The sequence below is a fragment of the Sciurus vulgaris genome (assembly GCF_902686455.1).
Source record: "Sciurus vulgaris genome assembly, chromosome: 17".
Lineage (NCBI taxonomy): Eukaryota > Metazoa > Chordata > Mammalia > Rodentia > Sciuridae > Sciurus > Sciurus vulgaris.
In genome coordinates this window covers 4,222,003-4,238,908 of record NC_136478.1, presented here as the reverse complement: position 1 = coordinate 4,238,908, position 16,906 = coordinate 4,222,003, and the positions used below count along the sequence as shown (strand labels likewise).

The following is a 16,906-nucleotide window of genomic DNA, read 5'->3' as shown; positions in this document are numbered from 1 at the left end:
AAACACAAACTCACCCCAAAGGATGTTTGTTTCATTACACTTATAATAATGTAGCTAGAATGTTGTGGGGTCCTTACTAGTTGCTGTGTTCTTGACATGAATTGTTTCATTTCATTCTCACCAGCCTGTGAGATAGGTTTACCGCTATCTATGCAACGCATGATGTGGAACAGCCTTAAAGGCTCACAGAACCTACCAAGGTTACTGGGCTAGTAAGTGGCAGGCACAGGTGCAGAGCCAGGGCCTTCTGTTGTCTTGGGAGCTGATGATTTTTATTAGTCTGCTGTGCTTGACTCTGCAGATGTCACTGCTCTAGGCGAGTCTCCCCATCCTCTTTCTCGTTGCCTCTGGAGAGGATTTTTAAATCTGAGATAGTGTTATGGTTTGGATGTGAGGTGTCCCTCAAAAGCTCGCATGTGAGACAATGCAGGAAGTTTCAGAGGAGAAACGATTGGTTGTGAGAATCTTAACCCAATCAGTGAATTAATCCCTGGTGGGATTAATTGAAGTGGTGGGGTGTGGCTGCAGGAGATTGGAATTGGGGTGTATATTTTGTATCTGGAGAGTGGAGTCTCTCTCTCTGCTTCCTGATAATGTGAGCTGCTTCCCTCTGCCATGCTCTTCCGTCACGATGTTCTGCCTCACCTTGAGCCCCAAGGAATGGAGCCGGCCTTCTATAGACTAAGACCAAGGGGCTGCAAGTACAGTGCTAGCCTAGAATTCACAAGGTCCTGGGTTCAAACCTCCCCCCCCTCCCCCGCCAACCTCCAGATAAAAAAGAGCATCTTCAGTTAATGCCAACCTCTATGGACTAAGACCTCTGAAACTTTAAGCCCTCAAATAAACCTTTTCTCCTTTAAAATTGCTCTGGTTGATGTTTTCATCACAGCAGCAAAAAAGCTGACTGAAACAGATAGCTAGTCCTCAGCAGCACCTCTTCATCGAGAGGCAGCTGTTGTCCTGGTATCTGTGCTTGTCTCGTGACCCTGCTGATTGGCTGTGTCATGGAGTGTCCTAGGTCTGGTCAACCTGATGTTAACCCATACAGCAGTCAGGTATTTCTATGTAAAAATTGCTGGTTGAACTTTCGATTTTGATAGTTATGGTAAAGGTATGCTCAGGGGGGCTTACCAATGTAGATCCCCAGCAGCAATTGGAGAGAGCATTTTCCCTGCAGGTTCATAGCACAGGGTGTTATCCAATTGCGTGATCATTAACCTACAATAAATGAAATTGATAACTCGCTAGCGTTTTGATTTGCAATTTCTCCTTCCGAGTGAAGTTAGGCACTTCTCAGATGTTTGAGGACCCCTGTTACTGCCTTTTCTGTGAATTCTCTGATCACAACCTTTCCCTTTATCTCTGGTGGGTCGACAGTCTTTTCACTTAGTGTTTTCATCCCATATCTATAAGGGAAATTAGCCTATGGTACATCACATCAGTGGCAAATAACTCTTTAAGGCAGTGTTTGTCTTCTGACTTTGTTTTTAACCATGAAGAACTTTGTTTAAAAAAAAAAAAAGCATGTACTTAAACTTATTGACCTTCCATTTCATGGCTTCTGGGTTTGTTTCAAAATGCTTTTCTCACTCAGATAATTCTCTGCTAATATTTGTTTCACTTTTAAGAGACTTAAATTCTTAAGCCACATGGGATTTATTTTGTAAACTCTGAGGCTGGAATCCAGCTTTGCTCTTTTTCCTAAGAGTCCTGTTGTCATCAGTGATTTCCCCCCATGATATGATATGCTTCTGTTATCACACAATAAATACACAGCATCTCTAGATCTCTTTCTGGACTTTGTTATTTTGCATGCATATTTGTCTGTATATTCCATTTTAATTACTGTAGCTTCATGAATTTGAATATCTAACCCCCCAAAATTAACAACCTACCTGCTGGCTACCATCCTCACCGGAATTGAACTGAGAAGCAAACAGATGATTCCCATATGGCCTGTAAGGAAGGAAGATCTTTCCAGCCACCTAGCTCAAGAGAGTAGAAAAAGCAAACGCTTTGGAATCACAAGACAAGGGTAAAACCTAGGCTTTGCCTCTCACTCACAGGGGAGCCTGGGCCTCATCTATAAATTGGATGATATAGTGAATGTGAGGATTAAGTGCATAAACTTTGCCACGTCGGGAGAACTTGACATTTGTTCGATTTCTGTCTTATTTTCCTCAGCAATTCAGCACAAAAACAAACTCGACTCTCAACAATACAGAAATCCTCATTTTAGCAGAGGCAGGGTCCTGAAGTGGAAGGAATGCAGCCCAGAGATGGGGCTGGGTTCAAATCCTCCTTACACACCCACCCAGCCTCACAGCCATTTAGGAACCCCCTCTGCTATTCACCAGTTGTGAACCTGAGCAAGTCCCTGTGTCTCTCTGCGCTTCCGTTTCTACCTGTGTAACACAAGAATAACAGTAATAATAGTTCTTGCCCTGTAAGGGCCCAGGAGTATGCACGTGTTATGCGTCCCCCGGTGACTCTGCTGCACCTGGAGGTTGGAGGGCAGATCTGGAGGAGAGAGGTGTGTGTGGAGAGGATGGCGGAGCCCAGAAGGTGACTCTGGCTAGCCAGGTGGTCTGACAGGCAGCCAACAGCTGCCGGGGTTGGTGTCAGGCGCCTTGAACACGCCCCGCCCCCGGGCCCTTTGGCTGCACTTGGCCCCGAACCTCTCGCCCCGCCCACACCGCTCCACCCTCTAACTGGCCATCACCCCGCCCCGCCCCCGGCCCTGGCCAATCGGGGCCGGCGCGCGCCGGAAGCCGGAACCGGAAGCGCGGCGGCGGCGCGGGAGGCCAGGCCCCTTAGCAGCTGTCTCTTGGCGCTATGCGAGGTCTCGGGCCAGGCCTGACGGCGCGGCGTCTCCTCCCGCTGCGGTTGCCCCCGCGGCCGCCGCGGCCGCCCGGGCCTCGGTTGTCGAGCGGGCCGACGGCGGCGGCCGGCGCCCTGGAACGGGCCATGGACGAGCTACTGCGCCGCGCGGTGCCGGCCATGCCGGTCTACGAGCTGCGCGAGAAGACGCCGGCGCCCGCCGAGGGCCAGTGCGCCGACTTCGTGAGCTTCTACGGCGGCCTGACCGAGGTGGCCCAGCGCGCCGAGCTGCTGGGCCGCCTGGCGCAGGGCTTCGGCGTGGACCACAGCCAGGTGGCCGAGCAGAGCGCCGGCGTGCTCCAGCTGCGCCAGCAGCCGCGGGAGGCGGCCGTGCTGCTGCAGGCCGAGGACCGGCTGCGCTACGCGCTCGTGCCGCGCTACCGCGGCCTCTTCCACCACATCAGCAAGCTGGACGGCGGCGTGCGCTTCCTGGTGCAGCTGCGGGCCGACCTGCTCGAGGCGCAGGCCCTCAAGCTGGTGGAGGGGCCGCACGTCCGGGTAAGGCCCCGCCCGGGCCGCCCCGGCCCCGGGCTCCCGGCGGCCTCCCGGTGCAGTCCTCAGCTGCCCCATGCTGAACACAACCCCTTCCCCCGCGTGAAGCCGAGTGCGCTCCGCCCGCGCTTTCTGAGTCCTTGCCTAGGCCCTGCGGCCCCTGCCCCCTGCAGTCTCACCTTGCAGGCCTTACTAGTTGGCTTCGGCTCGTCCACCGTTAAGGACAGCGTGCCACCCGGTACCTGGTTAGTGTCGTCTATAGTCTTTATTATTTTAACTGAAGTTACGTGAACCAGTATCACCGCCAGGCGTTCTTTGAACACCTGGACGTTGTCAGCGCCCACAAAGCAGGTGCGATGGCAGACCTGCAGCCCCAGTTACTGGAGAGACCGAGGCAGGGGGATCATTTTGCCGAGGAGTTCAGGGCCAGTCTATGCAATATAGCAAGACCCTGTCTCAAAAAAAAGAAATAAATAAATTGGGAGCACCCACTATGTGTGAGGCATTGTCCTAGGAAGTTCCGCAGACTTCACAAAGATGAGTAGGATTGAAGGGGACTCTGCTCAGAGTCCGGGAACCTCCCAGCCCTCTGTCTGTCGCATAACCTAGAAGCGAGCATAAGGTAGGCAGGGCTAGGGCAGTGAGTCATGTTAGATGCAGGTAAATACTTTGAGACTTAAATAACTATGACCTGGAAGATTGCCTAGAGTTGCATGTAGTCCTTTTAGACTCCTCGTATGAAATTGGAGGGAACACTAACCTGCCCTTCAGTGAACAAAAAGTAATTTTTCAGAAGTGTCTGATGTTCTGAACTTTATCATGTGCTTTTAAAAAATTGAACAGTTGAATGACTCCTGTCAACAGCCCTGTAAAGTTAGCATAATAGTTGTTACTCTTAGGTGGATGATACACAGAGATAAACTGAAGTTGTGTGACTTGTCCAGAAACTTAAATAGGTATGTCTGATTACCCACCCAAATCCAGGGTTCTTTGCACTACGCATTACCATCCCTTTTGTCTACTTAGTCTCGGATGTATACAAATTGGGTGTAGTTAAGGATGGGATTAATTTCAGAGTGTTAACAATGGCTGTGATGTGATTTCTCGTGGTACCTGGTTAAGTGTTACCTAGGGCTACAAACCTTCGATCCTAAGATTCCCAGATTGGGAACCCCTAGTTGTTAATCTCTAGTCACAGTCAGTCGTGATTCTTATTGTGTTAAGTTGACCATGTTCCAGGCTCAAGGGCAGTCTTTTGTCTGAACCTCCATGGCTCATGCTCTACAGATGGTGTTCTTGCCCGCCATCCCCACCCCTCACTAGATAACCAGTTCCTTGAAAAATGGAACCTTGTCTCACATTTCTTGCATAGCAGAATGATGAGTGAATACTTGAGGTAGACCCCTGCATGCCCCAGCATAAAACACACTCTACACACTGATCGTTCACCGCTATCCTGAGGTCACACTGCCCTGCCCACTGTCAGAGTTCTGAGCCTGGAAAGAAGCCAAGAAGGACTTGGAAGTCCTCTCTAAAGGCAAGAGGGTCATAATATCAGCTACATGGACAGCTTAGTGACTTGTATGCCCAATACGGTTCAAAATTCTCTGATTCTGTGGGGTAGTGTAGAATATACCCTTTTGCTCTTCCCCACACATTTCTTCATCTAAAAGTCCTGGCCTTATATCCACTGCATTTAACTGTCAGTACTGAAGTTTGTTAACTTCTTTCTCCTTTGCCTGACATAATCACATATTTTTTTAAATCCCTATTATTTAATTCATAGTTTTCTTCTATCCCTAGAAATTGTCAATTAGGATTTGATGTTATAAACTATCCCCAGAATCACCTTATAAGCACTGTCCTTTTTGTATTAGACTTCCTTTCTTTTTAGCACAGTTTTAGATGTGCAGTAAAACTGAGCAGAAGGTACAGAGTTCCCAGTATACCTTGCTCTCACCCGTGCACAGCCCTGCCCCCCGAGTGGTACACCAACGACAGTTCAAGGCCCTGTGTTGACATGTCATTATCACTTGGAGTCCATGGTGCGTTAGTGTGCTCTTGTGGGTTTGGTGTGTAATGCATTTTTATCCTGTTTCTTTTTCTTCACTGAGGGTTTTACATCTGCTTTAAAGAGGCAACTCAGAACTTTTTACTTGTAGCAGTTAAACATGAGAAACTGTGAGAAGTCTGGCACGCAAAGCCTTAGAGCAGGATCCCAGACTGCCTAGCACCTTAAATGCTGAGTGCTCAAGGAGGAGCAGGGTGCTCACTCCTCGGTTGCCGCAGGTCTCAGCATTGCTGGGTCTGTGTGCACTGCCTGTCACCCAGGCATGCAACTTGCATGACCCCAGTTGACTTGGACTTTCTGAATAAGGTCAAGTGAATGTGCCCTGGTTAGGGCTTCTGTGGGTTTTGTCCTGAGCCTTCCTGGAGTGGATCCAGGTCACTCTGTGGCCCATCTGTCCAAGTCCTTTGTTTACTGAGTTGCATGTGATACAGAGTCACTTTAGAACGAGTGGCAAATGTTCAGCTTAAGGATGCTGACCCTGTGTGTTTTGCAGGACAGTGGGTCTACTGAAGGGGCAGAGTGGGGAAGTGAGCAGGGCTCTGGTTCCATTATAACCATCTGTTAGGAGAGACGATTTAGGGTGATTTTAGTCAGGTCTCTCAACACTAAGGTGGAAGATTCAGTTGATGATCAGTGAGCTTAAGGTCAGCCTGCTTCTTTCCCAAGAAGTCCCCTAAGGGATTTATTGGACCTTTGCTAAAAATGTGGTAAACAGATAAAGGTGCAGTTTGTGGAGAGTGTGGCCTCCCAAGGGCTGGGATTATTGGAGATAGAAGAATCCAGAAGACTGACGTTTCCATTGCACTGTGGCCCAGCATGAGGACCCAAGGGTCTATCTCTTTCCTGGGATATCTGAAATCAGACAAGGCTTCTTTTCTCTCCTTTCGGGATTCTTAATCCTTTTAGATTTAAGTTCAGAGTCAGTTTCAAGTCTCTATGCTGGAAGATAGAAGCGCTACTTTGAAAATTTTTAGTGTGGCAAAGTTTAAATGTGTTGTGCTCTTCAAGATAGCAGATCCAATACACGGAGAAGGAAGTGAGCAAGGCCCGTGTCAATTTTAAATTAGAAGCATCAGTGTGTTGGTCTTCTTGGTTCCCACCAAGCCTCCACTGCTGTGCCAGATTCATCTCATGTGGATTTATAGGATTCCTTGGACCACAAATTATTGACCTTCATGGATATATTCCAAGAAAGGAATTATAGTTGTTTTGATAATTAAGGAGTTCATAGAAAAGGGACTTGAAAATATTCTCAACGTCAGTGATCACAAAACCCAAAATGTTCTGTTTGGGAAAGGGAATATGAGTAGCCCCATGAGGGAGCAGCCTCCTCACTGCGGGAAGAGTGCTGCCCTCTGGTTGCAGACTGTTCTTTTGTAAAGTGTTTTCTCAACCAGAGTTCTACCGACTGGAGGCTGGCAGTGTGCCTGGGTTGGCACCTTTGGTGGAAATGAATCCAGCTCTGCAGCATCTTTCATGGGCTCTGAGGCGTGGACTCAGATCCACCTCTCAGTTGCGTTCAGGGCCCATGTGTTCAGCTTCCTTGTCTAAATGTGCTCAGGTGCCCAAAAAGCACCTCATAGGGTGTCTCCCCAGAAGGAGCAGAGGCTTCAGCTGGAGAGTGAGTGCTCTGTGCTGGCGCCTCCTGGCACAGCATCTTGTATGTCCAGCTCAGCCTGTCCAGCATCTGCCTCTGGGCCCAGTCCATGGGTGCTGGGGATGCATTTTGTCAGCTTTTTGTTTTTCTCCAGATATACTTCCAGAGGCCCATTTGGTTGAGGATTTAGTTTTCTTCAAGATCAAATCCCAGTGAAACAATTGAATCACCCAGACTGCAGGAAGGTCTGGGCAGTGGGAGATACTTGAGGGAGGTTGGCATTAGATCACAGGAAGGCCTCTCCAGGGGCGGGTCAGACCTGGAAATCATGGTGGAGGGAGGGTGCACAGCCACTGGAGAAGGGAGAGCTGTCGGACTGGTCAGCATCCCACCTGGCCACCCCTTCTGCTGTGACCAAAAGCTGTGCTGGACACAGCTGTGCTGCGTCTCTGGGCAAGCCTCCCTGCTGTAGTCCATACAGTACTCCCTGTGCCTTGCTACACTAAACCAGAATTTACCTCTAGCTGGGAAGGTGCATGGAGTATGGGGGTTCAGCTCATGTGATTTGGAGTTGTAACTGCTCTGAGCCCTGCTTCTGCCTCCCTTCCAGCTCAGGACTTCTGAGCGACTCTTCTTCATATACCAAAATAGGCAGATCTTGATAGCCAAGAACTTCAGAAGAGAGGGCAGTAGACAGCTTTTCTCTGCTAAAAGAAAAAACTGGCTGGTCATCTTAATGGTGTCATCCAAGAAAACTGAGTGAGTACAAAAGGACACAGCTAGCGTTGGCCTGAGCATCGCTAGGTGCCCCTGGCAGCTATACTTCCCACCTTGAGTGATTGATAGCTGATGGCTGAACTCGTGACCACAGAGCAGAGAAAGTTCTTCCTTGCCGCCTGCCGTGGTTGGTTCCAGCTGGAACAGCTGTGGTGGTGTTAGAAGCAGACAGTGGAGACTTGTAACCTTTAACCTAGATTCCAGGCTGTGTCCAGCATCACATGTTGTAGCTGTCAGCAGCCCAGAATAGAGTGGAGAGCCTCTCAGAGGAGAAATTTCCATCAGCCAAGCTATTTCTTTCATAATTAATGTCAAAACTGGGTTTTTCCAGCTTTTTCCTGTCATGAATGTACGGGAGAGCTAATGTATCTTCCCCAACCTCAACCAGCCCCTTCCTAACCATTCAGCATACGTCCTGGGGTTGTGATCCTCAAGAAACTCTGCGAGATTTTATTAATGTTTGGCGGTTTTCTGGGGGTTTCTGATGTTTAACACAGACTCACGAGTAGGAAAGGGTGCCAGGAGAGTTAAGAACCATATCAGTCAAATGCAGAGTTTCATAAAGAGCTCTGTGAGCCCAGCAGATGCTCTCTTGTCCTTCTGGCCTGCTTCTTCCTGATCACCTTTTCTTTTTCATTTGCTATCAGGCTATTAGTGAGTACTTTGGGAATTATAAAAATGAATCTGAAATGGACTTTGCCTGTTCAGAGCTCACCACTGAGTAAAGGAGATTCGATTAGGGAATCTAGAGTTACAAGGAATTGCAAGGGTGACCCGGCCCCACCGCCTGTCCAATCCCTACATCCTTTCTAGAGCTGATCCAACCAGCTCTTGTCCTCCTGTGCAGCCACTTCCAGGGGTAAAAGCTCTTTCCCAGGGTGACAACAGTGGACAGCACCGCCATTCAGAAAACTCCTTCTTTATGGTGAATGCAGTGCCAATCTGCTGTCTCTGCTGCTGGTTGGTCTTAGGTTTGCCCCTGTCCACCTTTGTGGGGTCACACAGAACAAATCCAGCCTCCTCTATGCCCTAGTGCTAAAATATAAAAAGACCTCGTATTCTTCTGAAAAATTGAGTCACCAACCCATGCCTGCAGATTTTGCTGAAGTCACAAAGTTCTGAGGCCTTTCATCTTTAACAGAATTAATGTGAAATGATGCTATGAAATTCCATGGAGTTACAAAACCACCCTTCGGCAATGTGTCACATTCTCTGTGATCCCCTACACAATTTCGAAAGATAATTTGGTACCAGATGCACTGAGATACTCAATAACGGTGTTCGGTGTGTCTGTGAGTAGCAGAGACCCAAAGTAATAGTGGTCTGAATAATAGCAAGTTAGTCTTTCAGGTCAAAATCTGGGGACAGCTGCTCTGTGGTGTGTTCAGTGAACCTCCACTTCAGTCTCGTTGCTCTGCCCTGAAAAACCATCTCCAGAGTCACCTCATGGTCCAAGATGACTGCTCCCATGCTAGCCACCACAGCACCTGCCAGACCACAGAGAACACACAAGGGAAAGGATGGGCAAAGGACATGCTCCTGCCATCTCTTAAGGTTCCCCAGCCTACTGCAGGACCCCTCTGCTCACACCCCCTTGGCCAGAGCTCAGTCACATGACTGCCTTCTGTGCAGTGGACGGACATGGATGTGCCTAGCTAAAAATGTGGCCTCTTAATTTGGAAGGTGAGAAAGCAGCTGCTGGGGAAAATAAGCTGTGTGCACTGTCGGCACCCTCTTCACCATGGCTGGCAGAGGCCGTCTAGTTCCGTGTCCAGCCCTGGTTACTTCAGAGACCACACTGAACTCAGATCCTGCTCCAGTCTATGTGCCTCTTGTTCTGTTCTTACTTGAAAAGTTTCAGTGCAAAGGGATCTTTGGTATCAATTCAAATCATTTTTGGAAGTAGAGCTGATATAAATAAGTGAAGCAAAACTAGAAGAATTTCATCAAATCTGAAATGGACTGCTTACCAGATACACTGTTATATAAATCCCACTAAGGTGGATAAAAATGCTGCCAGGTAAACAGTGACCCAGTGTCTTTTGAAAGGCGCATCCTGACTTCTGAGGTGTTCAGATCTGAAGTTGTGTCTCCAGGCGGTGAAGTAGCATCCCTGGACCAAGCACTTGTTCCTCTTAGGAAACACAGGTATTGCACTCTGCCCTGTCACAGAATGTTCTGGAGGGTGCAGCTGTGGGACTCTGCAGCTTGTTAGTGTTTCTCTTCAGGTACATATTTGTCCTATTTCCATATTATGTTCACTGTGACGAACAAATGGCATACGTCGTCAGCTTCAGCCAGCGTGGTTCAGAGTGAAGGTTCACACTCGGGTGTCTCGGTAGTCTGCAGGGGAACTGAAGCCTGCCGTGGTCGGAGATGAGAGTGGCACAGGGGTGTCGCAGAACAGGCTGCCTGGAGACTTGCCTCGTGCAGTCCCTCTCCCATCTTGATCCATCTAGCTCGCTGTGCTGAAGGGGACGCAGAGGTGGGCTCCCTCCGCCACCCCCTGAGGGCCTGCTGTCTTCTTGCAGGAGATGAATGGGGTGCTGAAAGGCATGCTGTCGGAGTGGTTTTCCTCAGGGTTCCTGAGCCTGGAACGGGTCACCTGGCATTCGCCGTGTGAGGTGCTTCAGAAAATCAGTGAGTAAGTATGAAGCCCACTCAGACTGCAGCTGAGCCCGTGTGTCCGTGTGTCTTGTTTCAGCCCAGCAGATTCCACCCAGTATTCAGAGGGGTCAGGGCCGTCACGCACATGGGGGAGGGGAGCAGAGGACAGAAAGATTCACTAGCCCTCAGTAACCTGGGTCTTGTTGTCCTCGCGTTTAAAGCAAACAGGCCTGTTCACGGTTTCTCAAGACCCTGTTATCAGAGTTGTGCGAACTCTCCAGACCACGTGACTGTGTTAATAACCAGAACAGCACTTGCCCAGTTGTTCAGTTTCCCTCTTGAATAGAACCTCTCGATGAACTTCATCACACACAGTCGCAGCATGCACTGGACAGTGTCGCTCAGGCCTGCATGAGGTGTCCTGCCCACAGTCCACTCTGTCCCATGGAATCTCGGGCTCGAAGTGTCCTGCTGTTGAAGCCTCAGTGATGACGGGGCCTGCTGTGGAGAGGTGCTAGGAGACGGGACTGCGGGTCCCAAGGACAGCGAGCCCCACAGCAAAGCTGCGGTTAGATTTTGTGTTGAAACCTGCTGCAAAAATGCCTCGCAGGGGCCTCACAAACTGCTCTCAAGATTGGTGTTAAGACTCAGCACACAACTGTGTATGTGAAGTGGTCGTTGATTGTCGTTTCTCTCAGTGCCGTTTCCCACTTAAATGATTGGCTGAATTTTTCAGGAGTCGGTTAAAGCTGTATTGAGTGCATTCGTTTGACTTTAGTGGTAACATGAACAGCAGTCACCAGTTGTTATTTAACTTGAAAATTGGACACTCATCTCTATTTTTCCTTGTCAGGTCTGAGGCTGTGCATCCTGTAAAAAATTGGATGGATATGAAGCGACGTGTCGGGCCCTACAGGAGATGCTACTTCTTTTCTCACTGTTCAACCCCGGGCGAGCCCCTTGTTGTCTTGCACGTGGCACTGACCAGTGACATCTCTAACAACATCCAGGTACCTGCGTTTGGTCACTTGAGGACAAGATAAGCATCTCACAAAGTTCCTTAAGGTTTTTGTTTGTTTCCTTTTTTTTACTTTGATTTGATCTTTTCAAAAATAAGTTGTGTTGAACTTTGTAATTGGAGCTGCAATCTTCAGGGGTGTTGTTGCAGGATGCAGGGGTGAGAGATACAAGCTGGGCTCGGAGAGCATCCAACTGGCCCTCGTGACCTTGAATTAAGAAGTTGAAGTCTTGCAGGATTTTTCTGTGAGGCAGAAAATGGGTGAGGGATGGAGTGGTAGAAGGACAGGTGTGTGGTTCAGCTCTGCAGCATTCATTAAGTGCCTGTGGGCAGTTCTGAAAGACACATTATAGAGAAGGGGAAAGACAGGCTTGGTGCCCTCTGCCTGACATGGGCCCAGATGCTGCTTGTGAGTGGCGGGTATGGGAATGGAGTCTGCTTCCATTCCCACATCCCGTGGCAAGCTGGTCTTCTCCTGAAGGGGTTTCAAAGAAGTTCTGAAATGGGGTCCATGGGGCAACAGACCAGTGACCACACTGCAGGGTCTGGGGGTGGCAAGTAGGTCTAGATGAGCTGAAGGCAGTAGAAAGGAGCGTGAGACCCCAGGCCTCCACAGGAAGGTACAGTGAGTTGAGGACTCCGCTTGAATAGCCTGCTAGGAAGACGAATGGAGGATAAGACATCTCTGCACCGCGGGCAGTTTCCTCTCCAGGAATGTTTTAGCACCTGGTATCAAAGTATCACATACATTCTTCTGCCTGAAAATTCCACTCTAAGGGACCTGAGAGTCCAGGTGACTGCTCACGTAGAATTCCTCACAGCTGTGGAAGGCCAGGGATGGTGAATAACTGTCCTTCAATAAGGGGTGGCCAGAGAGTGGTGCGTGATGGGCTTGCCCGGCACAGGCAAGGCCCAGGTTCCATCCCAGCAGCACAGAAAATGGTGTATAACATGGTACATGCCCTCGCACTGGATTTCTGTGCATGTGTATAGATGTTGATATAGGTTTCTATCTCACCTGGAAAGCCAGCCTGGACTTACTGTTGAGTGAAATGTTCAGGTTGCAGAAGAGCCTGTGGACTGTGGTCTCATTTATACTATTCACAACACCTCTTGAGCACTTGCCCTGTGCCCAGCCATCAATGAAACACGTTCCATTGTGTCATTGCTTGTAACACTGAGTTAGCTCACTTTGGACTTAAGAAAATGGAAGCTTAAGGGAACATCAGTAACTTGCCCACAATCATAGAGTGAGTAAGTAAGGGCAGAAGAGGGATTCAGACACACCCTATGTCCTGACCCCAAGGAGAAATGCCTCCCGTGCTCTCTGGGCTAAGCACCCCTACTTCAAGAATCAAATGTAGCTGGAAGGAGTTAAAAGTGGTGTCAGCATATTCTTCAAAAGCAAAACGAAAGGTGACCACCCACTATTCCACTGTTACCAAGTGACCTTCAGTATGTTAGGGTTCAGTAAACTCTACGATTAAAAATGAGATCTAGCTGGGCACACAGTGGCCACCACTATAATCCCAGCCGCCCAGAGGCTAAGGTAGGAAGATCAAAAGTTTAAGCCCAGGCTTAGCAACTTAGCAAGACTGTCTCAAAATTTAAGATAAAAGAAAAGAAGAACTGGGGATGTAGCTCACTGATAGAGCTCCCCTGGGTTCAATCCCCAGTACCCAAAAAATATATTAAAAAATTTTTAAATAAGAACCAATAAAAGCAGATTTCCGCTAAGTAACATTCTAATAGAAGTCATTTCTTAGATTGTTTTGTGTATGTAAGTGAATGTGTGTTTCCGTTTAGGAAAAATAGGATGTTGGCAAAAAATCAAAAAGGTATATAGAAAGGCAAGTTTCAAAAAAAGAAAAATTATATTGGACCGTATAGGGCCCCCTGAGAAATCTGAACAACTAGAGAAAGATAACTAATGGGTAGAAAAAAAAAAAAAGCAGGCCTTTGGAGGAAAATCTAGAGAAATTGGAGCTGAAACAGTTGCAGTCGGCCTTGACAGAGCCTCAGTATGTGACCACTGGGTGTTATAGGGGAGGATGGAAAGCAAGTTTCAGTTTGTACAAAGGTTTGAAAAAGTCAAAAAGGGACCTAAATTGCCATTAGCAAAGCTTGCATGGGAATCCCAAAATGGTAGAAATGATACATGCCAAGCAAGCAGCCCAGAGGAGCTTGGAAGGGTCTCCCGAGAGTTCTGAGAGTGGAGCAGACTTGGAGCAGACCCTTCAGTCTCTGCCAGGACCTGCATTGGGCACCAGGTCTCTTTCAGCACTTTGATTCTCTGAGGCTCTTATGACCCAGGAGGGGTGCCATCCAGCTGTGAGGCAGCCAGCCCTTCTCAGAGCCACCTTGGTGTCTTCCAGGCAATCGTGAAGGAGTGTCCCCCCTCGGAAACAGAGGAGAGGAACAGGATTGCCGCCGCCATCTTCTATTCCATCAGCCTGACCCAGCAAGGACTGCAGGGGGTGGAGCTGGGAACCTTCCTCATAAAGCGTGTGGTCAAGGAGCTGCAGGTGAGTGATCCCAGGTGTTGGACTTCCTGATGGGCCTTAGATCTTCTCATGTCTCTCACAATCCAGGCTGAAGATGGGAGAGGGCTAAAAGAAGGGAGGAGGAGCACAATAGTGCCAGGTGCTACTTGGCAAGTCCCAGGAGCCATGAGATGCTGAGAGATGGGAGCAGAGCTGAGGACAGGCACCCAGAATCTGGCTTCTCAGTGGGCTGCATGGTGCAGGCCTGTTCTGAGGACCTGGGCTCTCCAGGGAGGCCTTGCCTGGTTGGCCTGGGCTGTGACTGCTCATGCTCTCCCAGCACACACGTCAGGGTGCCTCTTTCACTGTCAGCTGTCCCAGACCAGGTGACCTGCACAGCTTCTTAGCCATGCCTGACCTTCCCTGTCCCTCCCTGCCCACACTGTCCAAGGCCTCTGACCCCTGACATCCCATCAGCATAGACTTTATCAGGGTCTGTGAGAGTGCCAGGGTTAGACCAGCCATCGTGGAGGTAACTGCTTTGGCTGTGTTGATCTGCCTTCTCCTTGTTGCCTGCAGAGGGCACTCTGTCCTATGATGGACACATGCATATGTCTCTGAGTCTAGCTTTTCAAAACTCAGGGGCTTGAGTGAGGTCGGATGAGTAGAATCTAGTTCTTAGGTAAAATGATTGGATTGCCAATGGCTCTGAGCACGCTTTTCTCTGCCGGGTGCTCTGTGCTCTAGCACAGGCTGCGGTGGCAGATACTTTCCCTTCAAGGACGGCCGTGTGGGGTTAAACATGTGCATGCCGCATGCTATAGTCCCAGTGAGTTCTGAAGCAAGAACTCAGCCTTCAGTTGGGAAGCGGCTTCTTTATGGTCACTTTCTGCCACTTTTCCCCCAGAGATGTTAAAAAGCCACATAAAAATAACCTAAGTTTTTTCTAGGTCCTTCTTTGCTGGTGGTGGTAGTGAGTTAGGCAGGGAGGAGGACATCTGAGGTCAATAGCCAGTGGGAGGGAGAGTAGAACCAGGGCTGTGGGTGATGTGCCCAAGACTCCCGTGGCCTCGGAGCTGCCCAGCGGTACCTCTTACCAACTTGGCTGTGAGCCACGAGGTCCTCAAGGAATCTCCAAGCAAGCAGTAACCCTCTGCATGAAGAGCCCACAGGGTGTCTGGAGAGAACGTGGGCAGGGTCAGCACAGCACAGTCTCACCTTTTCATATCTTTCTGTCATTAAAACTGTGCTTTTAGATTTTAAGTGACAATGAGGATGTTGGCGATACGTGCAGGACATGGGGTGTAGGGTGAGTGCCTTGTTCCTGTCATATGAACGAGAAAGGCCAGATGCACAGCAGCGCACCAGGCCCCTGAGAGCTGGTCCTCAGAGTGCTGTGGCTTGCTTTTCTTCTTTCATAAATTTTAAAAAGATGTTTTTTCCATACTAAGCATATATTTCTAATCAGAAAATACTGGCTTTGGGGAAATAATCATTGAGTTCTCTATGTAATTTTTTTTTTTTTTTTGGATTGAATCCAGGGGTGCTCACTGAGGCATATCACCAGCCCTTTTTTAATTTTTATTTTGAGACAGGGTCTCTCTAAGTTGCTTCGGGCCTTACTAAGTTGCTGAGGCTGGCTTTGAACTTGCAGTTCTCCTGCCTCAGCCTCCTGAGTCGCTGGGATTACAGGTGTGTGCCACCACACCCAACTATCATTTTAATAATGATTATATTGACTCATGGTGACATACCCCTGCCTGTCCCTCCTGTCCCCCTAGTTACAGCTGGGCAACCACTTAAACATTGCATGATGCTTGTATATCAAGCATCAGACCAGGCTCTGGGACTACAGTGGCCTCCCAGGAGAGGGACATGGTGCAATAGAAGGATAAGGTCTATGGTCAAAAACTGGACCTCGTTCCTCATCACAGGGGCCAGCTCTCAGATTTTATGCAAGCCCCCAATCTTGGCCTCTCTTTTGCAATGTGACAAATGTACAGATTGAAACCCACCTCAGAGGCTTGCCTTGGGGACTCAGAATGCCCCCAGGACCTGGCAGACCCCAGCTTCCTTGAAAGAAGGAAAATAGAGCAGCACATATCACACGTCACTCTGACGCTGTGCAGTGGCATTGAGAGCTGAGAGGAGGAGATGGTAGATCAGGAGCCCAGGCACCCACCGCCTGCTGAACCTGTGTGTGTTCTCTCTCACCCACCCCCATGCAGAAGGAGTTTCCTCACCTGGGGGCATTTTCAAGCCTATCACCTATACCTGGATTCACCAAGTGGCTTCTGGGGCTTCTGAACTCACAGACAAAGGAACACGGGAGGAATGAACTGTTCACAGATTCAGAATGTAAAGAGCTTGCTGAGATCACTGGTGGCCCTGTCCAGGAGACCCTCAAGGTCGTCCTCAGCAGCAGCGAGTGGGTGAAGTCAGAGAAGCTGGCGCGTGCGCTCCAGGCTCCCCTGATGCGGCTGTGTGCCTGGTACCTGTATGGGGAGAAGCACCGTGGCTTCGCCCTGAACCCTGTGGCCAACTTCCACCTGCAGAACGGGGCTGTGATGTGGCGCATCAACTGGATGGCTGACAGCAGCCTCAAGGGCCTCACCAGCTCATGTGGCCTCATGGTTAACTACCGCTACTACCTGGAGGAGACCAGCCCCAACAGCATCTCCTACCTTGGCTCCAAGAACATCAAAGCTTCTGAGCAGGTCCTCAGCCTGGTGGCCCAGTTCCAGAAAAACAGCAAGCTCTAGGCTCAGCAAAGGATCGTGTTCCGCAAGGTTGAGGATCAGAAGGGCCTTCTGTGGAAACCACAGCTGCGCTGTGTGGCCCACCACAGCAGGGTGCCCTGCCCAGCCATGCCCCAGCTGTCACTGTGCTGGTGAAGGCGCACTGTCAGATAGAGGTGGCAGACACAGGTGCAAGGCCTCTGCTGCTGGTACCCAGGACCAGTCCCTGGGCCTTACAAGGAC

General features: G+C 49.4%; 1 protein-coding gene across 1 annotated transcript; it reads left to right on the top strand.

The window, feature by feature from the left end:
* The first annotated feature begins 2,784 nt into the window (after window positions 1–2,784).
* On the top strand, window positions 2,785–16,689 carry MLYCD (malonyl-CoA decarboxylase). The gene is made up of 5 exons (XM_079118490.1): window positions 2,785–3,378; window positions 10,349–10,461; window positions 11,278–11,434; window positions 13,818–13,967; window positions 16,154–16,689. Exons 1-5 carry the CDS (start codon window positions 2,836–2,838, stop codon window positions 16,685–16,687), a joined length of 1,497 nt encoding a protein of 498 aa, XP_078974616.1. The 5' UTR covers window positions 2,785–2,835; the 3' UTR covers window positions 16,688–16,689.
* Window positions 16,690–16,906: the final 217 nt, after the last annotated feature.

Bases quoted from the DNA above. Each gene is read 5' to 3' on its own strand.
- MLYCD (XM_079118490.1), top strand. From the start codon at position 2,836: ATGCGAGGTCTCGGGCCAGGCCTGACGGCGCGGCGTCTCCTCCCGCTG. The intron at 3,379-10,348 runs GTAAGGCCCCGC...GTCTTCTTGCAG, and splicing joins TGGAGGGGCCGCACGTCCGG to GAGATGAATGGGGTGCTGAA. The intron at 11,435-13,817 runs GTACCTGCGTTT...GGTGTCTTCCAG, and splicing joins ACATCTCTAACAACATCCAG to GCAATCGTGAAGGAGTGTCC.